The following is a 26,023-nucleotide window of genomic DNA, read 5'->3' on the forward strand; positions in this document are numbered from 1 at the left end:
ACGATTCCTATTCACACAGATTCTTGAAAATGACTAAAAATGCTGTATTATGCATGCCAGGCCAGTAGTTGGCAATGTCACTTTGTAAAGAAACACTATGCTCCCATAAGCCCAAAGTATACTTCGCTTTTTACACGTACGTGAGGGTTAGCATACAGTGCGCGTGACGCAAATTTTGTCATCAGAAGAGTATGCGCGTACCATATGCTCACCGCCGGATTTTTGTACTTTGTACACGCACATGCGCATTTAATTTTTTTTTGCAGTAATTAGTTTATCCACAAGGTGGCAACGGTGCCCTGGGGGCGTCGATTTACAAGGTAGTCGAAGAAAACCTGCATAAACAGAACAGACCGGAACGCATGCAAGCTACAGGGACGATGGAGGCCTATATAGACGACAGATTGTGAGAAGAGGTTAGGAAGTACCCCCATTTGTACAACTCTAGCATGAAAGAATACAAATATATTTACATGGGTTGTAACTCGTGGCGAGAGATTGCTCAAAATTGCGCATGCGTCGAACTGTGTGTGCATACGAGTCAAGGGAAGTATACTTTACAAGGCTGTGCGCGTACACTAGGATATGTGGGGATATAGGCTGAATACATTATAGGTATGTGCACAATGTCACCATTTTCACAAATTTGCATTTTTGTAGTTTACGTGGAGACGAAGACGGTATCTTTTTCAAAAACTTGCTCTTTTTCAAAAGTTTGCGTTTTCAGGCCCCCAAAATGTCGTTGTCGCATAAAAGGTTTCCCATTTATAGTTGAAAATGGTGACGTGTAAAGCAGAATTTCCAACAACAATGTAGAATGCATCACATAAAACCAAACATATATGTGTAAGGCATAAATTGGATGTTTAAGATAAATGAATGTCAAATTTTCTTTGACAACTCATTCAGCAGACCATCCTTTATGAACTCTGATTATGTTATACTGACAACATCTAATCATGTAAGCTTATTTTTGTATTTCATTTTCAATGAAATCGAATAAAGTCTGTAAAAACTTTTACACCTCATTTCCAATAATATTCAATTGCCAGACAGCACTGTGGGCTTTTGAACTCTTTAGCTTAAGCTTCAAAGCTTCAGTTGACCTTAACCAATAGTGCTCTCTTATTGTTTGCCCCTCCTTCATATTTCACTTTGGTGGATATTTTTTGCCTTCAGAATAAATGTTATGCCAAAGGTTCAGGATAAAATAATGGTGCAGTTGACCTTTTTTCCCTGGTTTGGATGGATGGAGGGAGAAGGGAGGGAGATAAAGACTCCTGCGTAAGAGGCAGAGGTAACACAACGGATCAACAGAACCCTAAGGGAGAATAGATGAAATGTCACATGGGCTATCAGAGAGAAGGCTCACTTTATGGGGAAGATGTGTTCCCTTAGACACAATACTTTTTTCTTTCTTTTCATAAGTCTGAGCGATGATATTGGTGTCTGTGTTTTGGTGAACTAGAAACCTCATTTATTCGGTTGATGCGCGTGGTCATCTGGGTGTGTTTTCAAGAATTACATTGTTACACCAACACATTGTGCGGAGGGCAACTCATCCGCCCTTACTGAAAGGAGAAGGGGAATTCAATAGGTGCTGATTGAGGTGGGCATAGCAGGTTGCCCCCTACTGACTCAATCAGTGTGGGTGTGTGTGTATGTGTGCTTGTACTGCGTACTGCAGGGTCACCAGCCTATTTTATTCCGTATATTTGTGTAACACCTCATTATCGACAAGCTACGGCAGCCTTTTGGGCCTATTGTGGTTTAAAGCCAACATGATATGGCATTCACAACCCGTTTTGCTTCTGTCAATCTGCAAATAAGTATTATTTTTCATATTTATAGTAAGTTCTCAAATATTGATTCCAAGATGCACAGCTTATGAGTACATTTCAAATCTATAAATGAAGTAAAATCTACTTAACTTTCTACTTAATGCAGCTGCTCCCAGCATGTACCGGGACATGAATAATGAATAAGGTTGCACATTTCACTGTTTGCCAGTTTTATTTGCACTGTTGCTATTGTTAATGTTGCTGTCAAGTTTGGTAACTTGTTTTGTGATGCATGAATTGAATTTTTTTTTTAATTGAAATTATCCATTTTGTTTTGTGCACAAAGTATAGGTTTCCTGAACTTAGCCTATATTACAAGGTCATGTTGTTGCACAGATGAAACAACATGCATTCAACTCTCCACATAATTGGGGTGTATAAAATGTGTCTTTATGAAAATACAGCCCCGGTATGTTAATATGAATGAATTTTCTCTTTTTTCACAAGTGTTTTTTGGAACGTGCTTTGCATTGTGTTTTAGGGTTGAAGGAAATGTGCGTAAATAGAAAAGGTACTGGTAATTTTCTCATTATTCTTCTTCCACTCTGAAAGTTTATGGCAGCCCATAGAACCTTATGGTAAAAAGTTGTGAAATTTGGCACACAGATAGAGGACAGTCCAAACATTCACCACAGAGCAAATTTAGACTCTCTAACTTAGTCCCTTAACTGTCCAAAGTTTCATTTATGTTTATGCTAATAACTTTTGAATTAGGGCTAGAAACAAAATTCTGATTCCTTGGCTCCAGTTGATTCGATTGCACCCTAAGACGTAATTTTCCGTCATTTTTACGCCATTTTGAATTTTCCGAAAAATCTACTTTTTCGAACTCCACCTAGACGTGCGAACCAAAGTGGACACGAGGCTATGTCTCTGCAACTCTTTAGTGTATTCAGACCAAATTTGTGACAAGCATGACCACAGGCTACCTGAAGCGTTTCAGCACAGTGCCACCTACTGGACATGAGATATGAAAAAATGGCTATTTTTGCTTATAACTTCTGAATGGTTTGCCCAAAAATCATAACCATATTTGATAACAGTGCAACCGGTCAAAATTGATAAACAAGTTAAAGGATTAGTTCACTTTCAAATGAAAATTACCCCAAGCTTTACTCACCCTCAAGCCATCCTAGGTGTAACTTAATGACTTTCTTCTTTCTGATGAACACCACTGGAGATATATTAATAAATATCCTGATGCTTTTAATGGCAGTGAGCGATATCAACGAGTATGAGCTGAAGAAAGTGCCTCCAACCACATCCATCCATCATAAACATACTCCACACTGCTCCGGGGGGTTAATAAAGGCCTTCTGAAGCGAAGCTATGTATTTGTGTAAAAAAAAAAAAAGATCCATATTTAAATTGTGATGTAAAATATCTAGCTTTTCATATTCAACTTACGGAGAAAGTGTAAAATTCTTGCAGTTCAAAAAGCTTACGCTATGTCCTACGCCTTCCCTATTCAACTTATGGAAAAAGCTTAACTGACACGACGCCAGTTTACACTTTCTCCGTAAGTTGAATATGGAAGGCGGTCTGGTGGAAGCTAGATATTTTACTTCATAACTTGTTAAATATGGATATTTTTTTTACACAATGCATCGCTCCACTTCAGAAGGACTTTATCAACCCCCCAGAGCCGTGTGAAGTACGTTTATGATGGATGGATGTGGATGGAAGCACTTTCTTCAACTAATACTTGTTGGTATCGCTCACTGCCATTATAAAAATTGGATGCGTCAGGATTTTTATTAATATATCTACGACTGTGTTCATCAGAAAGAAGAAAGTCATATACACCTAGGATGGCTTGAGGGTGAGTAAAGCTTGGGGTGATTTTCATTTGAAAGTGAACTAATCCTTTAATCATATTTGTGCTTGGCCCTGATAATTGCTGATAATTGCTGATAAAAATACCTGATAATTTTTTTTCTTCAGGAAGACCAGGACCAGGAATTAAGGTCAGTTTTGAATGTTATGTTGACTTTAAGAAGCTCCTCAAGCTTGAAGAATTATTGATTGATTTATCTAGCACATACCAAATATTTAACCGCACTTTATGAGAATTAGATCTCCACAGTTCCAGAAGGTTCCTTAAGCTTCCTGGTATTTATAGCAAACTCTAGAGACTGACGACCACCTCAGGAGTTTTCTGTGGCTGGCACATCCACCAGTGAGGTAAGTATAGTGGGCCAATCATGGATTCTGTTGTTGAGCTTTGGGGCAGAAGGGTCAGTGGGTCAGTCAGTTGCGTCTCATACCTCTGCACTGTCGGGGCCTAAAGGAGGAGAATGACCTAATTAGCTGTCTGAATAATTGCCTGAAAGTCTGTATGAGGTCTAGTGGGGTCAGTTATGTGTGTATATGTGTGTGTGGCTAGATAAAATCTGAAAGAAGTTTATCTTTCTTAAAACCATGAAGGATACTGTGTGAATATGATGCAGCCTTAGAATTTGACCAAAAGTTCAATTCCCTTAAAAACGATATAGGCAGCTCACTAGGTTTTGGAAAAGAGCCATGATGTCCACCTCCATTTATATCTCTTTTTCAGCCTGGTAGACAGCTGTGTTTGAGAAAGCAGCAGGAGCTATCAACTGTCCAGGCCTAAAGAAGCATGTCAGGGAAGTGAGATGCCACACATAAGCCAAAGTCACATTTTTTAACCCGATTTTAGTGCAAAAACAAACATCGGCTTCAGACTGTGTGGCTGATCCAATTCTGCCATTGTGGATCAGCATAGATTTTATGCTGTATTACCCCACAGCTTCATTCTTAAAACTGCTCTGCTATTGCATCAGAAAAGTTAGTCTACAGTCCACCTGTTGAGATTGTCCAGCTTCCCGAGTCGTGCCTCTCAAGGGAGTTTTGTTGAAATTTTAGAATAGGATTGTGACTTCAGGCTGTGTTGCAAAACCTAGCATGTACTGCTTAGCTAAACACATTTTTTGAGCATTAGGCATGCTTTTGAGAGACCTCATTTTGGCCAAGGCAGGATTGCATATATATATACATTTTTTATAGACAAACAAACAAACAAACAAACAAAAACATCCATTATTCAATACTAAAAAGTACTGATAAGAAATCAAATGGCAAATATAATGTTTTACCCAATATTTACTGTATGTGTATATATTTCTGTGCGTATAGAGTAGCTAGGGGAAAATCTCATTATGAAATAAATGTTTTTCTCTCATTGCTCACAATTAATCATACCCTTTTATTCAATACTTTTTGCAACCTCCTTTTGCCAAGATAACAGCTCTGAGTCTTCTTCTATAATGCCTGATGAGTTTGGAGAACACCTGACAACAGATCAGAGACCATACTCTTCAGGTCCTTCTGATTCCCAGCTCCATGTTGGTGCTTCTCGTTTTTAGTTCACCCCACTCATTTTCTTTAGGGATCAGGTCAGGGAACTGGGACGGCCATGGCAGAAGCTTCATTTTGTGCTCAGTGACACATTTTTGTGTTGGTTTTGATGTTTGTTTTGGATCATTGTCCTGATGGATGATCCAACCACGGCCCATTATAAGATTTCTAGCAGAGACATTCAGGTCTTTATTTTTTATCTGTTGGTATTTGATAGAATCCATGATGCCATGTATCTGAGCAAGATGTCCAGGATCTCTGGCAGAAAAATGGGCCCACAACATTAAAGATACAGCAGTATATTTCATTGTACACATGGGGTACTTTTTTTTTTTTTTTTTATCTCTGTGTGCATCAAACCCATCTTACTGTAAGTGTTTGCTGCCAAAAAGCTCATCTGCTCATTTTTTTGTTTGTTTGTTTGTTTGTTTCATCTGACCATTTAAATAAGGAATCATCATTAAACAAATTGAAGTTATCAGAGCAACTGATAACAGTGTAAGTGATAAATGTTTCATTTTTTTTTTAACAATGTTATCGTTTTTAAGCAATGATTTGTATTAAATCCAATAGTGCTTTTATATAGTATTCACTCAACAATATGCTTAAACTAATTAAACTTTTTTTTTTTTAAATAATAATAGTAAATTAAAGAGAGAGTTTACCCAAAAATTAAAATTCTGTCACACTGTAAACCCGAATAAGTTAGTTATGATGTTCCCAATTTTAAGTAAGCAGAACTATCAAGTTTTGAGTTTGTAGTACTCATGTATGATAATTGCTCTTAACTTGAAGTGCTGATACATTTTGATAGCAATTAACATGAAATATTTAGTTAATTAGCTTTTTTATTATGAGTTCTTGCAAATCAAATGAGTTATTCACTGTAAACACTAAGAAAATTCAGAAAATGCCAACATGGAAGCGCTGAACGTAAGCTGCATAGGAGAATGACACAGAAGAGAAGATATTGTTGAATAAAGTCATTATTTTTGTTTTGTTTTTGTGCACAAAAAGTATTCTCGTCGCTTCATAAAATTAAGGTTGAACCACTGCAGTCATGTCGACTGTTTCAACGATGTCTTTAGTACCTTTCTGGACCTTGAAAGTGGTTGGTAAATTGCTGTCTATGGAGGAGTCAGAGAGCTCTTAGATTTCATCAAAAATATCTTAATTTGTGTTCCGAAGATGAACGAAGGTCTTACAGGTTTTTCTGTTTTTTTTTTTTTTAACAGCCAGTGAGCATCCTGCATTTTTTTTTTGTATCTTCCACAAGTGAAGTGCATACAAGGTTGGAGCAACATGAGGGTGAGCAGAAGCTCATTTTTCAGTTTAAAACAAATTATCTGTGGAAAGTGCAACTTGATTGGACTGATCAGATTTAGACGTGAAAAGGTGATTTCGAAGTTAAGAACTTATGTTTTCGATTTAGAAGTGATAAATAAATAAATAAAAAAAAAACATGTTTTTGTAACTGTATTTTGGAAGACAAAATCCACTTGGCTCATAAATCTGAGGGGGCGTGTTTGAATGGGCATGATTCTTCTGGTGGTGAGAAAAGCAGCAATTTGGTTTGTGTAATGTTTTGACATTAGACTAAATATCAGATTAGTTTCATAACAGAGCTTGTGTGTTTTCCTGAGTGAATTACTGACATTTGCACACTTGTTAGTGCCTCAGGAAAGTTGCAATGTAATGAATTTATGCTACCTCATGAGTATTCATCCAGAAATACACATTTTGTAATGGATAGCTTCATTTAGTGATGTGTCACGTCAATCAAAGGTGGTTAAAATGGTATACCCTGTAATTTTTCACATATTAAAAGACCTAGCTGTTTAATTAAATCATTGCTCAAGCCTATGAGAGATTGAGCCAGTGTATTTTTCCCTTTCAACTTGACCGCATGATTTTGTGATCCATCAAATTGATCATATTGGTTTGAGATGTGAGAATCTGTCTCTCTGTAATTATAAAGCCACATTCAGTACCCATCCTGAACCCGCAAACGGTCAATTCCCAGCTAGTTTTAAGACCCTCACATCACCCACAGCTTTAACGCTTCCAGTGCTGAGATTGTGTGACTTTATCATTGCCTTCATTGCACTTCCTCTATTGCTTACGCTGCTTATTAGCAAAGCTCTGATCTGTAGGAGTGTCACTCTTGCCTTATGGGAAATCAATGACTAATCAGAATGAGGGTCATCCAAATCTACTAGTGATTCTGCCACGGCGGCTCTGGAGCCAAATGAAAACGCAAAGTAAAGACATAAGGGCTTGGATCTTAATCACATAAACAGCCAAGGATAAACAGTTCTGCTTAGCAAAGAAGTAATGCGAGAAACCGGTCCAGCAGAGAAACCTAGAACAATTCCATTGAGGATTCTGTGTTTGTTTGGGTTTAATGAGTTTTTGAGTGTGGTGTGACACAGGGAAAGTGCTTCTGTTGAGACTGCTTATCTCGACTTCATCTAAGAGATAGAGGGATGGAGAAAAAGCAGCAGAGAGGTGAACTAGTGGAGAGGGTCACTAGTAACGCATACGGCTGTGCACTTGGAAAATACCGAACCAGTTCGATTGTTCGATCAAACGGGTTCGACACTCAACGTTGTCATAGAGAGACACTGAGAAAACAAAATCTGTTTAATTTAACAGAGTGGGTTATGCAGCGCTTTCAAAAGCCTCACAACGGCTGCTTATTACTACAAGGAGCGCTCGATGACACAGAGGAGGACGATGTTTTCCAGCGAGCCAAGTCGTACCATGCTATTGATTGGCCTGTGAAGAGGTCCTTGTGCAATGAGAGCTGGTGCTCAGTCCTCCATTACGTATAATTGCGCTGTGTATCACATCTGTCGCATCAGCCCCGGCATAAGCGATGAATAAACAGTGACAGTAATGTCTTTCCTTTGTTTAAAACTGTCTTCTGTCCTTTTTTAATGCTGATGATGGTGCACTGCAAAAGGATCCAGCAGGCCTGCTGGTGCCCTCGGGGCAAACATAAACAGAATTCATTACAGGATAAAAATGCAAATGTTTTATCAGAAACTCCTATTTAAAAAATAACAAAACACTGTTTCGTTTGCACATTTGGATTAAAAAAAAAAGTTCACCTAGAAAATAGATTTCCATCCATATTTACTCGCCCTCATGTTCTACCTGTATGCTGTTATTCTGTTAGAGAAACACAACAAGCACAGTTGACAATGGAAGGCGAGGAGACTTACGCACTGTATGTTGATGAGTTGATTTATCCTCGTTTTAATATGCTCCTGTTCATAGAGATTTTTAGACGGATGCCAAAGCTTTGTTTGCTGGCATCCATGGCTGCATTAAGCTGTGTTTTCTGCTGGCAACCTGGGGTGTTGAAATGCTATTGGGGAAATTGGTAGTAGGCGGGATCACACAGACCAAAATAAAAAGAGACATTCTGACACAGAACGCATATTTCAAAGTAGAATAACTGGCTGTAGCATTGTTTTCAGAGAAACAAGTATGCAAACTTAGCATGTTTCCTAAACATACAAACATATTATGGTATTTTTATGCTTTAGTACAGTCAAAAAATTACATGGGCCTACAGCACCTTTAATGCATGCTTGCTGAATAAAAGTATTAATTTCTTCTTCGTCTTGCCCATATTCTTGTGGCTTGTCACATTACTGATATTCGTCATGTCACCATTTTAGAAGAGAACAGAAGAGCTTGTAATAAAACAAGAATCAACATTGGCTTGGCTTTTCTGAGATGGCAAGAACTTAGGAATTTGAAGGGCCCTATTTTTGCGATCAAAGCGCATGGTCTAAAGCGTACGGCGCAAGTGTGCGAATCCACTTTTGCTAGTTTTAAGATGGGAAAAATGGTCTGCGAGCCAGGTGCATGGTCTAAAAGGGTTGTCCCTATTCTGTTAATGAGTAATGGGTGTGTTTTGGGCATAACGTGCAATAAACCTAAAGTCTCATCTCCCATTCCCTTTAAAAGCTAGTTGCACTTGCACCATGGCATATTTGCTATTTACATGGTGGAATTTGCAAGCGGAAAAACTGAACGCTTGGAAACGGATCTGCTTGTGTGCGAGGTCGGTTTAAACCAGGTTTCAGTTGGTCAATGGCGCAGTCTATTTCAGTTGCCTCAAAATAGCAACACGCCAACAACTGGCGCTTTTCCAATGCATAGAACGGCTCGGTTCGGCATGCGCTTACTTTCGGTTTGCTTTTCCACTGCAGTGTAGTACCGCTTCAAAGTGGGTGGGATCATATAGTTGCACCGCATCTCCGCTCCTTGTCTACCAACGAGTCTGCACCTCGTCTACTGACCACAATACAGCCATTTCTTTTTTCAAGTTGTGTGCGATGGTCGTTTAAAGCAAGTCATTTCACGAACAAATGATACTGCAGTGGCTGTTACTGAATATTTAAACCTAGCGGGTTTGGTGTCTCGTGTTTCAAATCCAATGACGCTGGTAAAGACGATTCTCTCTGACCAATCAGTGATCTGCAGTGTTTACATGTCACATTTAGTATCGGTACGGCATGCTTGGAACCTCAACCGAGGTGGTACTCTCTAAGCGAGCCGTACCGAGCCGTCCCATGCAGTGGAAAAGTGCCAAAAAGTGAGCCGTACCGAACCGTACCATGTAGTGGAAAATCGCCAAATGTGCCTGAACACACGTAGTTTTCAGACCAGCACGCCCATGGGCGCAGAAATGGGCGCAAATGCATTTGCTTTTTAAACAACGTGGCACAGGATGTGTAAATGATAACTGCGTCGGGCTGAAACTAGCAAAAAAAACACTTGTCGCGTCTTGTGCCGCATTGCGCCAGGTGTATGATAGGGCCCGAAATGTTGTAAAAGCGGAGATGGTGTTTTTATTACTCAACAGATGAGTATTTTATTCAACAGATAGTGATATTGCCATATGTAGCTCTCTAACAGAGTTCATTGTAAAGCATTATCTATTGTGAAGAGTCATATTCATCCGCACAGTCACACAACGACGAAGCACCAAATCAATGTTCTTTCACAAAATGCATACATTCTTTTTTTATTTTAACATGGCAACATATGCTAGAACCAGTGCTATTTTGGTATCTCTGAGGTTGACATGCCATTTTTAAGCTTTGCTGGCTTAAATTTCTCCCTGTGATTTTCCCAACCCTATAATTTAGCACTTTGTACTTGTACTCTTTGTGATTTTGACTTTGGCATTACTCAATAATAATTACACAGTAAATATTTTTTATTTTGATTATATGTGATTGTCTGGAATGCAGTAAGGCTATATTACAAACACCTATTTCTTTGACCATTTAACTGACCTATTTTGAAGATGAAAAGAGGTTTTAGGACTAAAAGGATTACATTTCAGATATTATAAATGAAACTTATTTGTTCCTTATTTACAAAATACTTTGGATTAACTATTTTGCATTTGATTTTCACAAACCGTTTCTAACCAAAAGGTCACAGATTGCTGTAAATATCATGCAAATAAGGCCAGAGCTACACAAACACAAATGCATACAATTGCACAACACTTCACACTGAGGACCAATCAGACAGCCGACCTCACTTGCCACTGGGGCTTTGCTCCTGCCTCTGTTTGACATGCTGGGCCCATCCCAGAGGAACCTGCTTTTATAAGGCAAACGTTTGGAATTAGCATTTTCACAAAAGGGCAGCGAAGTCCTCTTGTCAGGAACGAGGAAAGGTCACCAGGTTTCTTGCTGAATCGAGACTCCCCGAATGCTGTGATATCACTCCTCTCTCACAGTCAGCGAGGGCACCAGAAATTGAGAGATGACTCTGTCTCTATCTTCGGTGACATTACGAGGGTCATTTAGCACTCAAGATTGAAAGCCATAATTGGTTATGAGGGTCCGACACTGAAATATGGCCAGTGTCGCCGAAACCATGAAGCATGGACTACATCCACCCAGAAACAGTCAGGCAGTCACTCTAGATCTTGGCTGGGAGGAAAAGCCGAGAGGGCGGGCGCTGAGGCATGCCGGCCCAACTTCACTGTGTCTGCCTGCCATCCTGGTGGGGCTGGTAGAGCGTGGCACGGATGTCTCTCTGAGAACCAGCTAGACGGGGTCTCCTCAGAGACCACCTCCGGTTGGGTGGGAGGTGTGTATCTCTGTGCTTGTGTCGAGGGGGGAGGTGGGTGGCGTTTGATGGGCTACATGCTTACACGGATGAGTTAGCTAAGCCGAGAGATAACAGAGACATGGAGTGGCTTTAAGAACGAGGCAAGGGTTCAGTGGAGGAGATCTCCGGTTATTGTGAGTGTAATCATTGATAGAGAGGGCAAAGTCATACTTCAGAAAGGCTTCCAGGCTTAACTTCAATTCCAGCTTGTGTTTCTTTTTTCTTTTCTTTTTTTTTAACAGAATGGAGACCTTGCCCTACTGCATGTGTTTTACTTCTGACAACAGACTGAATATGGAGCTGAAATGAACCATTTCAAATCATTTGGGAAGAGTTTTTTTTTGTTGTTACTTTACCATCCCAAGTAACAAAAATGAACATATATATTTGGATAAAAATGATAATACACTACAGTTCAAAAGTAAGATGTAAATTTTTTTAAAGAATGTCTCTTATGTTAAGAATGTTTAAGAAAGACTCTTATGCTTTCCAAGGCTGCATTTATTTGATAAAAAAAACAACAAAAAAAAAACATTAAAAACAAAAATATTAATATGAGTTAAAACAATTATTTTTCTATTTTAATATATTTTAAAATGTAATTTATGCCTGTAATTGCAAAGCTGTTTTTTTTCTTTCTTTTTTTTCAGTTTTGTAAAGGCAATTTTTAGCATTATTACTCCAGTCTTCAAAGTCACATGATCCTTCAGAAATCATTTTAATATGCTGATTTGCTGCTCAAGAAACATTTATTATTATTATCAATGTTGAAAATAGTTGTGCTGCTTAATATATATATATATATTTTTAAACCGTGATACAGTTATTATGATTCTTTGATGAAATTTCAAAAGAACAGCATTTATTTGAAATCTTTTGTAACATTATAAATGACTTTTCTCTCACTGTTGCTTAATTTAATGCATCTTTGCTGAATAAAAGTATAATCTTACTGACCCCAAACGTTTGAACAGCAATGTATATTATATTGCATAGTTGTACTGACAAACTAAAATGATATTTTATTAATTATGGGTCATAATTATAATGAATTATTCTATAAATGTGCAAATGTACTATATCTCTTTGGCTTCTTTTTAGCTTCTAAACAAAGTTTTTATTACTTTTTTACGATTTAGTGTGCAAACTTTGTCTTTGCTGTTGTTAGGGCCCAAGCCCCAAAGGGGCGGAGGCCCTATTGGTTTCCTAAGGATTTTTTTTTTTTTTTTATATATATCAAACACACTTGCATGTATATGTATGACACTCGGTACACATATAGACCTCATCAGGCCAAACAAATTCCGCACTCATAGTCATAAGCTCCGCCCAACAGGAAGTCGGCTATTTAGGGTTGTTTGAAAAAGCATGCTCTAGAATTTGATACACTTCTCCTTAGCGATTCATCCGGTCACCACCAAACTCGGTCAACATGAAGTCAACACATTGAGGATGATAAAATTGGTGGTGAGGCAACAAATTTATGGCGAAAAAAGGGAAACAGGAAGTGTGTTATAACTTCGGCATACATGAACTGATTTGGATGAAACTTCAGCTGTGTGTTTGTTGCAGGAGGCCAGTCACATGGATATGACTATAGTGAGTCAAAGTCATAGCACCACAAACTGGCAGCAGGAAGTGTGTCACTTTCAAAATGCTTTGAAATCGCCCTCTTATTTTTATCCGATTTACTTTAAACTTCATCAGTATAATGTTAAAATGTGGCATACGTAGACCTGCGAAAGGGTTCTTGATGTCTTAAATACTGTTGCCATGGCAACACATCAAACTTTAATAATATTCTTGGGTGTTTTTGGGGCTCTTAGCTTGCTTCAAATTACATGAAACTTGACACACACACGACAAACACTAATTTCGAATCAATAGCTCTGACCAACAGGAAGGCAGATATTTAGGTTTGAATGTGATTTTTTTTTATTTTTTTTTATAATCAGGCTCTTAATTTTTAACTACTCCTGCGGGATTAATTCGATTCACACTTTCTGAACATGGTGGCAAGACACAGACACAAATTGTGAACGGATATTGGATATCTCAAACGTGATTAAAGTAACGACAAAAAGGGATTCTTTTACATTGAACCACTTTAAATGCATATCGCCCGTTGTGCACAGTTGCCCTGAAGCCACTGGGGTGGCAGTGCCACCAGGGCTTGGGCCCGTCATCTCTGCTTGCAGCTATATTTGTTTCTTGTTTTGGTTTGTGTTTGGTACTGACATTCTTTTGGGAGTTTTATCGTGTATAAATCATGAGTGACTGGTGCTTTTGGTTGATTTTACCACACTGTTTTGCTTGAATAATAAATAAAATACAGATAACTGTAAAATAGCATGCTTGTAATTTTATAAATATCTCTTGACACTGGGCAGTCAAACCGCGCAAGTTCTTAATAAATTATAAGCCAGTAGAGTGCATCCTGATGTATTCCTACTCTATTATAGCTATACCTGCACATCTTGTGTATCACTACGATGTAGATGTCTCACATCACTTGCAAATGTGTCAAATCTCTAATCCACAGTGTGAGCTACAAGCACAGCTCAGCATGGAGCTTCAACACATTAAGTGTATTAGATTTCAATCTGACATCTGGTCATTATCATCTCCTCTCTTGCTCGCTCTTTCTCTCCCTCTCTCTGTCTTTCACATACTCCATCTCCATAAACAATTCCATTTGAAAACCTCCGCTGCTGCTGTCAGCTTCTTACATTTTCCAACATCTCCTCTCCTCTCTCCTCTCACACCCTCCCTCCTCCTGTTCGTCCTGTAGTTTTTGCGGCATACATCGGAGCAGGTGAGTAAATCACAGAGATGCTGAGTGCAAGATAACGAGACGATGGGGGATTCTTGCTGTTGCAGATGCATCGCCCAAGGCTGAATGGTAGGGGTGGAGCAAACCGGCACCAGCACAGCTGTTCACATGATGCACCATGATGGGGTCATGGATACCAATGAAGACCCTTGGAGTCTTGGACCTTTTTAAAGGTAAAATGTGGAATGTGGAAATGACTTATTGAAGCAGGTTTCCTGAACACTCCCTGTCTACCATTGGTCATCAAACAGATAGTCCTGTGATAAAGCGACTTATGGAGGTGTGTTTTATCAGAATGTATTTGAACCCATGACCTTGGCACTGCTAGCGCTATTGCTCTTCGAGATGAGATACAGGAACCTGCCTGCATCACAACTCTGACTGAACTGAAAAGTTCTTTATTAGCATTGATGTTCCATGAAGAACCTTTAACATCCATGGAACCTTTCCATTGCACAAAAGGTTCTTTACAAGATTTTTTAGATCATCAAAATGTTCTTTACCCTAAGAAGAAAATGGTTCTTTTAAGAACTGTTCATTAAAAGGTTCTTTGAGGAAACAAAAATGGTTCTTCTATGGCATCAGTTTACATGGTATGGTGAGAACAAGACCCAGATTTAAACATGCCTGTTTTTCATAATGTATATCCAAAGAAAAATTGCAACTCTTTCTTGAAATATAATAATACTTGCCTGATATTTGCTCTTAAAGTCTCAAACGATAAGACAAGGAGAGCTAGAGCATCTCATGCCCTTTTATTGTCTCAGATTCCCAAGACATTTGCTCATTTCCCAATAGGCCTAAAAGGAGAACAAGATAAAAACAGGATTTTATGTCATATTCAAACCGATTTCTTAACTTTAAATAACCAAAACATCAGAAAGTCAGTATTTTATAAGGTAAGTAGACAAACTATTGGCTGACCAAATATAAAAGTTTAAGAATAAGCCTTTAAAAAAAGCCCATATTCGAAGGGTCCTGCTGGGAATGTTACATCCAAAAGGCCAAAGATATGCTGCTATATGTTTTATTGTTTTGATTTTTATTGACGTTTCAGTATTATTACAGTCTCTTAAAGGGTTAGTTCACCCAAAAATGAAAATTCTGTCATTAATTACTCACCCTCATGTCATTCCACACCCGTAAGACCTTTGTTCATCTTCGGAACACAAATTAAGAGATTTTTGATAAAATCCGATGGCTCAGTAAGGCCTACAGTACATCGCCAGCAATAACACTCCCTTTTTCAATGCTCATAAGACTACTAAAAACATATTTAACAGTTCATGTGACTACGTTAAACTGAGGTCCTGACTCTCTGTGGTCGTTAAAAATCCCACGACGTCCTTCGAAAAGAGTAGGGGTGTAACCCCGACATCCTGGCCAAATTTGCCCATTGGCCTCTGTCAATCATGGCCTCCTAATCATCCCCATATACTGATTGGCTTCATCACTCTGTCTCCTCTCCACCAATAAGCTGGTGTGTGGTGGGCGTTCTGGCTCAATATGGCTGCTGTCGCATCATCCAGGTGAATGCTGCACATTGGTGGTGGTTGAGGAGATTCCCCTTTCCATTTGTAAAGCACTTTCAGTACCCAGAAAAGCGCTATATAAGTGTAAGGAATTATAATTATAATAAATAATTACAGTGGTTCAACCTTAATATTATAAAACGACTAGAATACTTTTTGTGCGCCAAAAATAACAAAATAGTGACTTTATTCAACAATATTTAGTGATGGGCGATTTCAAAACACTGCTTCATGAAGCTTCGAAGCTTAACGGATCATTTGTTTCGAATCAGTGATTCGGATCGTGTATCAAACTCATGTGAACTCATTAGAGTCATGTGAACTATTGAAGTTTAAAAACACTTATGATGTAACGAAGCCTCGTTTACTGAAATCACGTGACTTTGTCAGTTTGATACACGCTCTGAACCACTAATTCGTAAAGCTTCGAAGCTTCATGAAGCAGTGTTTTGAAATCGCCCATCACTAGATATTGTGGAATAAAGTCGCTATTTTGTTATTTTTGGCACACAAAAAGTACTCTCGTCGCTTTGTAATATTAAGGTCGAACCACTGCAGGGTTGCACTTTAAAGCAGGGTTATTATAGTTAACTGAAACTAAAACTAAATCTATTAAAAAAACACTGAATTAGTTTTGCTGTTACAAAATATCTGCAATAAATAGACCAACATTTGGTCTATGTAGCAAAACTACATTCTAAAATCCACATTCACATACATGAAAAGTGTGTTTCTGTAAAATATACAGCTACATTTCTATAACTCAAATAGTAGAGCATTCCGCTATCAATGGCAAGATCATGGGTTTTATTCCCAAGGAATTCATAAACTTAAAATAAAAGATGTAACTTGAATAAAATGAGCCTCTGCCAAATGCATAAATGCTTCTGTGTGGTATATGATTGATTTCAATGCACAGTCAATAAATACATCCTATAAACTATTTCTAAATGCCCAAAGCATAATATCAGTTTATAATGTCACTTTTTAACCTAGCCATAATGAAACCATGCAAACCACATTTAAAATCCGAATTAAACATATAATGATGTGATTTATGCTCTGAATCCACCAGAAACTCCAGCAGCATCAGCAGATTTTGACAGATGTCACTGACTTCACCTCTCAACGATTGCCTGTAAAGTGAGTATTTGTAACATTTTTGTTGCTTTAACTGCTTCCTCCTCTGTGAATCTCTCAATCCCCTTCTCAGCTCCACAGAGAATGAACCGCTCATCTTCGCTCACTTTGCACCATGTTTGGTTAAGCAAAGAGAGTAAATGATAGAGAAGTGAAATAAAGTTTTAATAAAGGTTGTTTGAAGGATTGGATGTGGGGACCAAAGACACTGAAAGACACAGCTACACTTTGAACTTGTAATTACTCCACCATGGAAAATGACAGATTAGAATCATCAACCAATAGAAAATGTCTGTTTCCCTGTAATTACAAAACAGACAGAGACAAAAAGAAACAAAGGACATAAAGCATCACAATACACATCCTGTCACCACAGACACTAATGAGAAACAGATAGAGAGAGTGTGGGGACGGGAAAGATAAACGGGTAAAGCTCAAATCTGTTCATTTAGAAAAGCGCTAAAGACGTAAAAAAGATTATCAGCGTTCGTTATAAAACTCTTCATAATTGGTGTCAGAGTCCAGTTTAGATTTGAAAAGAAATCCTAATTGACTAATGTGTTGGGGGAATTTGTGTGCAACAATTAGGACAAAAGACTTAGGAAAGATGATTTTTGTTGAAATATCAAAACCTCTTTAAAAACACGGCTTTATATTGCAGAACCAATGCGTAGACTGTTTGTTGTGTGTGAGAATAAATATTGTTTACTCAGGTAAAGTCAAATTAAGATTTGCTTTGTTAAATGCTTGATGGCTTCAACACAATAACATATTTATGTATGCCACTGGATACAAGCAAAGCAAATAGAAGCACAATTACAGAGAATACATTAGGATTAAAGGGGAAACAAGGCACATTTTCATTTTAATTAAATATGTTTATTATTTATTTCAGAAGATATGGCTCGGGGAGCATGGGGGATAACCAGCTGATTTCAAAAGCATGATGGGAAATAGAAGCAGCTGAAGTGAGATGCATTGATAACGTCATGCTGGGCATTATTATAGTGTTTCACTGTTAATTGCATTTGAGCTTTTAAACTTGAAACTTGAAATAATTTTTCTATTCTGAAGTGCAATACAATAGTCATTTTGTGGAAATAATGTAGCTAAACACAAATAAGGCTATAAAAGAAATGAAAGTTGATTTGTTGGAGTGATTTTCTTTATTTGAGAATGTTTACATGCACATCAAAATGGAAATTAAGCTCATTAGAACCTGATAATGTGAGAAAAATGTGTTTTCATGAGATTACATGCTTTAATTTTTCTCCAGGATTGATGCCAGTTTATTAAGCAAATCACTTGCTTTGGATGAAAAGTGTATGTTAAATTGATAAATGTAACTACATTTTGCTTCATTTATTTACTTTAAGAAATACAAAGTTCTGTCATGAAACTCTAGATGGTGCAGGCTGTCCTTAACTCAATCCGCTTACAATCACATCATTCTCTATAGGGCATAGCTGATTGGTTCCTGATGTATCAGCAGCCAATGAGCTTGCTGCTCAACGTTCAAATACTTGGTCAGTGTTTGCTGTAGCAGTGCAGCACAGCGCACTTTAAGAAACCCTCCACCTTCGCCAGCTCCACCTGTATAGATATGCTATGGGTAATTCATGTATGTTTTATTGTACAGCAGCGTGTCGTGTATTTATTGGCAGTAGCAAGTCCCGTACTTGCTCTACAGTAGCAGCAATAACAGCAGATCCCATTAGGGGCTCCGTACACATTGGACAAACAAACTAGCCGTGGTATATGGCAAGATTAAAGGCAGCAACTCTGTGGAAAAAAACAAAACAAAAATTCAAATTACAAATGCAGTATGCTAATTCTTGGCTGTTTTGTTTTTCTGAAAATTAAACCCACTTTCCAAGGTTTGTCGCTGGGTACTGTACGCACAACAACAAAGATGCTCTGAAAGTAAGTAAACTTATTTTTGCTTCACCCCTGGGAAAAAAAAGAACTGTAGATAGCTCACAGAAAATGTAAACTTATATTTTCCCATAAACTCTGGAAAAAAAACTAACTTTGACCAAGTTTATCATAAGTTCAGGCTCATGTTTATTCACACTAAACCTAGATGTTTATTCTGGGAGATAATATATCTTGAATAAACTGTACATCAGTGTTGTGTGGTGGTGTTTTAAAATGAGGAGGCAAAGTCTTTTTTTTTATATATCAAATTTATGTCCCTGTTACACAATTTTCCTGGTTAAATGAACATTACATAAAAAAGAGAGACCAAATACAATTCTATTTTATATTTTTACACTATGTAATGTTCTATTTATTAAAACCAAGTATAAATTTTGTCAAGCTAGTGTTCTTATGCATTTTTACATTTTTATTTGTGAAATAATGTTCAGCTTTTCTTTTTAATAGTCAATTTATTTTCAGCAGTCATCAAGCTTGTACACACTGGTCAGTGGTCTCAGACACAAAGATGTACCTTTAATTTCATCACGCTGATTGCTCACTAAAAACCAGAGTCATCATGTTTTCAGGCCATTTCAAGTTTGATTTTGACACGATATAAAGCTGTGATATCTAAGTGACAGTTGTTTACTTACTTTTTAATTAGTCTTCCCATTACCACTATCATTGTCTTCATTCAGGCCGATTCAACTAGAATGCATGCGAACAAAGAGGCGGGATTTATCGCACGAACCAATCATGTCTAACCATAACTGATCATATCCAATCATAGCACGATGGAGGCACTGCCTCCTCTCACGTGACTTTCACCCATTCATTCTCAATTACCCCCACTAAACCCACCACACGCTTTAGGGGTTCTGTTTTATTTCTATGTGATAATGGGAGGCACGAGAGCGGACTCCCCGCTGTAACTTCACCTGTTGGACAGTGTTTCTTTAGAAAAACGAGTGAATTTTACACTTTTTAATATACATTTTTGTAATATTTGCATTGTTTTATTTTTGTATTATCGATTATTTTCTCATCCAGTTTTTTGACGAGGCACTGCCTCCCTTGCCTCCTTGGAGGAAATGCTCCAGCTGTACATATACATTATACATTAACAGGGTAATATTCTACTTTTAGCTATTTAATTCCATATACTTGTAGAACTTTTCTATTTCTACCTTTTTTTTGTTTTTGTTTGCCTCATTAATAAACATATAAATACTGTTCATTGAGTATAGTGAAAACCTTTATGGGAAACTTAAAGTAGTGTAAAAAAATGCCATATACTATCATATATTAAGGGAACCTTAAGGTAGTGTCCTAAGGATTTTGAAATATCATATATATTGACAAATCAAGTTATAAAGTATATCTTGATCTGATCTGCAGGGCAGTTGAGTTCTGATTGGAGCATTTTGTCCACTCTCAACGAGTCAGCTTTTTACTGTACACTATTAATAGGCACAATGACCCCTCAAACAAAAGGGTCAGTTTGTATTGGTGCCTCCAACAAGCTTAAGCCAGAACTGTGTACTCGCTAAAAAAAAAGGTAGAAAAACAACAGCAGGCTTTACGGCTAACCTGACACTGCCTAGTTGATTCTTTGTGCATCAGCATCACAGATCTCTTCAGGTTCACTGGCAAACTCAACAAACACGGTAAGAGATCACTTCTCTGGCTGTGGTTAAGATGAATTTGAATATAAAAGTATTTACCAACACAGTGTTTGTTGGAGGTTTTGCTATTTGCATTGCAACAATTCCATCGTACATATACTCTGGAGTCCAGAAGCCTGGAAATCTGGAAATGAATAAATTATGTAAAATGAATCAGAAATGGACTAGTTCTAAATCACTAAACAAATAAACAAATTTGTGACATTGATCATGTGAACTCTTTTGTAGACAGTCAGATGTACTTGCTTCCATTAAAGCACAAAATGCTCTTTGGAAGATCAAAAATCATTCTGGAGAACATGATTATCAGATTTTGTTCATGTTAGCTTAAAGCAAAAGGGTCACAAACCAAAAAACCAAGACATTCTAAAATTCATACAAATGTATCAACTTTTATGAATTTATAGTTTCTGGATATAATTTGTAATGAAGAAAAATGATTAAATTAGAAAAGACTGCAAATGAAAGCAGACTTTTGGACCCCATAAAGTAATTACCAAATGGTTTTTATGTAGGATGATGTCATACCACAAAAAAGTGCTATAATTATCACAAGTGACAGCGAAATTATAATTGAATTATTGTAATGATTATCTTTATAGTAAAGGATCAGCGAGCATTGAAAAGGTTCATTATGGAAGGCACTAGAGGACACATTTTGCAGCTAATGGTGATGGGCATTTTGCTGGGGTAAGGTTCTTAATACCCATAATTCCAAAACCTCTTTCATAGTATCCTATATAACAAATTACAGTTCTTATTCCATTTATAGTAAAGAAAGAAAAATCCATTTCACTGAGAAGAAAAGTCCTCCATCTGTTAGCCATAGTGCTTTTATTTCAGACTGTTTCTCTTTGTCTACCTGCTATTATTGGGAGCAAATGAACCACTTATCTAATTTCATTATATCCATCCATTATACATAGATAAGAACGAGTGTTTTCACAGTAATCTTGTATTTTTTTTGTAAGAAAGATAAGGATGCATTCTTTGCCTCATCTGACCTCTGCTTGACCTCACAGCACAGCCTTCTCAGGATACAGGGCCATCCAGACACCTGACTATGATGACACCTCCACGCCTGAGATCCTGAACCCTTCCTGGATGGCCACCATCCCTGACATCTACTCCCTATCAGATGTGACGATGCCCGGCACACACAACACCATGGCCTTGTACGGTGGCTCACTGGCCGAGTGTAACTCCTGGTCCCTCTCTCTCCAGCTGCGCGCCGGGATCCGCTTTTTGGATATTCGTGTTCGGCATGTGAAAGACAACTTGACCATCCACCACGGAATCTCGTATCAGTATGCTCACTTTGGGGATGTGTTGATGGACGTGGTGGCTTTCCTAAGAGAGCATCCTTCGGAAACTGTGCTGATGAGGCTGAAAGAGGAGTTGAGTAACACGCAGGATATCTACGGAGCAGTTGTGCGCTATATTAATGAGTATGCGCACTGGGACCTGCTGTGGCATAGTCGTGAGATGCCCACCATGGGAGAGGCGCGAGGAAAGCTGATCATACTGCAAGACTTCACCGGCCTTGACCTGGGCGTACGCTACAACTCACTGGACATAGCAGATGACTGGAAGGTAAGCACACATTTGAAACGATTAACCCTGGGAAAACCGAATCCTGGGTTATCTTTCTTAACATTTCACATTTATCCCAGGGTTAACAATTAATCCTGGGCAGTGTTGGGGAAAGTTACTTTAAAAAGTAATGCATTACAATATTGCGTTACATTAAAGGTGCAGTAAGTAGATTTTGAAAAACGCTGTTGGACATTGTTGATATCTGAAATCAACCCAAACAAACCCACCACTCTCTTCATTGCTCCGCCTCTAAAACTCACTCTCCAATCCTAACCACCCTGCTCCGAGTCGGTCTCGAACCCCGGCCCAATCACTGTTACACACGCAATGCGAAAGTGGATGTCTGTTTATCACAGCTTACGCGCAACAAAATGCTTCACGAAAAATAAAGCGCAGATGATGAATGAACAACAAGGAAGCACAAAAAATGGACGTACAGTACACAAGAGTAAATACAAACAAGAGTTCGTTGTTAGTCGCCAACAGCACAGCAGCTCCAGACAATCAATGGCACTCAAACCCAGTTTTACTCACATGTGAAGCCACCGCGTCTGTTTTCAGGCCTTCCCGCTTAGCTCTCTCCAGTGCTGGAAAGCTTTTCTAATATTAACACGTGTCCTAAAGCGCTTGCCCAGTCATAAACCTTCATTCCAGTGATATTCTTTTGAGCTCTTTTGTATTGTGTCTCATCATCTCTCTTTCTGCATTTTTTTTTTTTCAAATCTCCCTCTTGCTCATTCTGTCTCTTCAACCGTTATAGCTACGCCCCCTAATGCTGATTGGTTACACGTTTGTTGTTGGTGTCAGCCTGACTAACTTCCAAACAGTGTTTTTCAAAATCTACTTACTGCACCTTTAAGTAACTAATTGCATTAGTTACTTTTTATGAAAAGTAATGTGTTACATTACTTTTGCGTTACTTTTTATCACCTGGGCTGGGCTTGCTTGTTTGTTTTTTAATAACAACAAAAAAGTTTTATTTTTTGGCAAATGTTAAGACCCTTTCACACCAAAAGTGAAATGAATAAGCCTAAAACCGAAGGAAATGCATATTTACTCCTGTACAGTAGAGGGCACAGCTCAAACAAATCTTTCAGCAGTGCTGCCATTCTGGATCAAAGAAGAATAGGATACAGGAGAAGAGAGTACAAAACTCTTATTTCTAAATCTAATCCAAAGTAATTTTTGCTTATTAGTATGGTTGAATAAGATCATTGAAGGTCAGCAGCAAATACATTGGTTAATAAAGTGAGATTAAATACATAAAGTATATTTGTGTAATTTAATATAGTTAATTATTACAGGTTTGTGTAAAACTCTGAGATTGCTTTTCACTGTTTTTATTCATTTTGAGGAATACTGAATGTTTTGTGCAAGTGAGATGAGTAAATGCATGTTCACATTTAGCCTACAACTACAATAACCATCATGTTTACATAGCGCACAACACCTCTGTACTTTTTTTCTCTCAACATGGGGACATGAGAGATGTCAGTCAATAAATGTGAAAAAGTAACTTGTGTTACTTATTTGAAAAAGTAACTTGTAAAGTTACAAGTTACAAAAAAAACTTGTAACTTTGTTGTAAATAGAAAAAGTAATGTGTTACTTTACTAGTTACTTGGAAAAGTACTCTGATTTCATAACTCAAGTTACTTGTAATTAGTTACCCCCAACACTGATCCTGGGTATTCATAAGGTGCTGTTTCACACTGTGCATACGTTCCTAAACCCTGGGTTAATGTCCATAATTGCATATTTGTGGTGTCTGTCTCTGACTGTAAGTTTACCTGGACTATAAAGGTAAGAATGAAACAGTCTCTTCTTCACTTCAATTCTCATATTTTCTGTCACCATTTGACATTTTCCCCTTAAACGCTGAAACTAATGTTTTTACAATGCACTGTGCTTCTGTTACTGTCAAAGTATGTGAATATGAGGCATGCTATTGGTGCGGGGCTGGTGTAAAAGGTGCTAAAATTGATATGCATATACTACTAGTCAACAACTGGTGTCAGTCATTTTTTGTCTTTGTTTTTATAAGAACATAATAGTTTTATTCAGCAATGATGAAGCGATTTGATCAAAAGTGAGAGTAAAGACATTTACAATGTTTCAAAAATGTTAAGTAAATGCAATTCTTTTGAACTTTTTTATTCAACAAAGAATCCTTGTGATAGATTTTCATTTTAAGATTGAATGTCTGGCTCAACAATAACTTTTAATATTCATATAACAAAAAGAGAGAGAAAAAAAAAATATTCTCAACTTCTGGAACATAAAAGTGCCTGTGGTTGAAGAACCAAACCCAGGAAAGAGAGCAATGGGGTGGGAGAAAAAATATTAAATTATACCATCGTTTGAATCATTTCAAAGGGTTCCGGAAAACAGACTTACTGAGATCCTTATGAGACTCTTTATATTCAGTTTCCAGTGTGTAATCTTCATCTGTCAACTGTCTTTAAAAATCCATCAGAGACAGTTTTTGCTCCCTCACCACATTTTTTAAAAATTGTAATGATAAAAACTTTTTCTCGCCCCAGGTGTCCTCTCTGCAGCCGGAGGAAGTGGAGAAGAAATGGAGAAGTGTCTCCACTCATCTGGAGGCGGCTACGGTTGGTAACAAAAACCGTATGTTCCTCACCTACAGCAGCGGTGCCGGTATCCTGGCACATCCCAACTCCCTGGCCCAGCTAATAAACTCCCGCCTGTACGAATATCTGACAGGCTATGTCGGTCAAAGCAAGCGGTTTGGTATTATAACAATGGACTTTCCAGGTGCCAAGTTAGTGCAAACTATTATAGGCTTCAATTATTGAGATTCAACGGCAAGACGTCAGGACCAATACACCTGGAACTCACCAAAATACTTCATTAATTGACACAAATCCCAGTCATACTCTGACTCAAATTACCCATACCCTTGAAATTTCCATAACCGTGACAGAAAAAGTTTGAGCTTGCTGGCAAATTTTGGAATATCTGACTTAATAAAACTCTGTGACAAATTTGTGTCATAACACCATGTTATGACAAAATTTGAAATAAAATGCTTTCCTGTCACTTCATACGGATTTTAATCAGACAGTCTGCATTTTCATGGCACTGAAAATAGAACACACTGTCCTCCTTTTTGTGTACAACACAAAGAGAAGGTGTTAACTGACATCCATCTCAGAACAGTCTTCAGCAAACTGAATTACCTCAAAGTAGAACAAAAGTTTGATTTTCAGTAGTATTACATAAGTCTCAGATGTTACAAACAGAAACTTTCTCACACTAACACTGTTGGTTTTATTTCTGTTCTATTTCAAGGACAAGTTCAAGTTTTAAATCATATCTTTGTCACAGTGGTGGAGTGCTGCTGTTTGCCCCCGATGCTTATCTCAATGACAGGGTCTGCAATGAGTCATGTGTGCAAAAGCAAATGTTTATGTGTGCAGCAATGAATTCTGCAAGTAATATATAATAATACAGCCTTCAAATAATAATACAGCCTGAACATATATTTTTAAAAGAGAAACTGAACTTAATCTGGCCGAACTGTTCAAGGAAATCTGTATTTGTATGTCTTTATGTCTTATGAGGCAATTCATTAGCCCACATTTTATGCTGCTGTTAAGGATATCTCATGAATTCATACCTGGTAAGCACAAATGCATCACCAAGGAATTTTAGAAGAGGACATAACTGAAATTACTACTATAGACAAAAATGAAGGCCATATGAACATAACATTCAAATGAATTTGGAGCATACTTTTGTAACACATGCAACTGCTAAGGCTGGAAAACACTACACTGCTTTTAAAATCTGAACAGATTTTAATACACTAGGCATTTACCGTCTGTTTACAGAAAAAAATGGGCATCATACACTAAATGACTGAGCATCACACAAAACCAGACCTTAAAGTCATTCTGAACACAACCAACTCACGCAGAAACA

General features: G+C 37.8%; 1 protein-coding gene across 3 annotated transcripts; it reads left to right on the top strand.

Annotated features, from left to right (window-relative positions):
• Positions 1-13,764: 13,764 nt before the first annotated feature.
• On the top strand, positions 13,765-25,125 carry si:dkey-266f7.9 (uncharacterized protein LOC100006223 homolog). Of its 3 annotated transcripts, XM_051873818.1 has the most exons (6): positions 13,765-14,375; positions 16,810-16,877; positions 18,752-18,797; positions 21,082-21,169; positions 21,502-22,072; positions 24,619-25,125. In XM_051873818.1, exons 4-6 carry the CDS (start codon positions 21,114-21,116, stop codon positions 24,892-24,894), a joined length of 903 nt encoding a protein of 300 aa, XP_051729778.1. In that variant the 5' UTR covers positions 13,765-14,375; positions 16,810-16,877; positions 18,752-18,797; positions 21,082-21,113; the 3' UTR covers positions 24,895-25,125. The 3 variants fall into 3 exon arrangements, with proteins under 3 accessions (XP_051729778.1, XP_051729779.1, XP_051729777.1); XM_051873819.1 differs by lacking the exons at positions 13,765-14,375; positions 16,810-16,877 and having other exon boundaries at positions 17,789-18,797; XM_051873817.1 differs by lacking the exons at positions 13,765-14,375; positions 16,810-16,877; positions 18,752-18,797 and adding an exon at positions 18,863-20,461.
• Positions 25,126-26,023: the final 898 nt, after the last annotated feature.

Source organism: Ctenopharyngodon idella, chromosome 19 (assembly GCF_019924925.1).
Source record: "Ctenopharyngodon idella isolate HZGC_01 chromosome 19, HZGC01, whole genome shotgun sequence".
Lineage (NCBI taxonomy): Eukaryota > Metazoa > Chordata > Actinopteri > Cypriniformes > Xenocyprididae > Ctenopharyngodon > Ctenopharyngodon idella.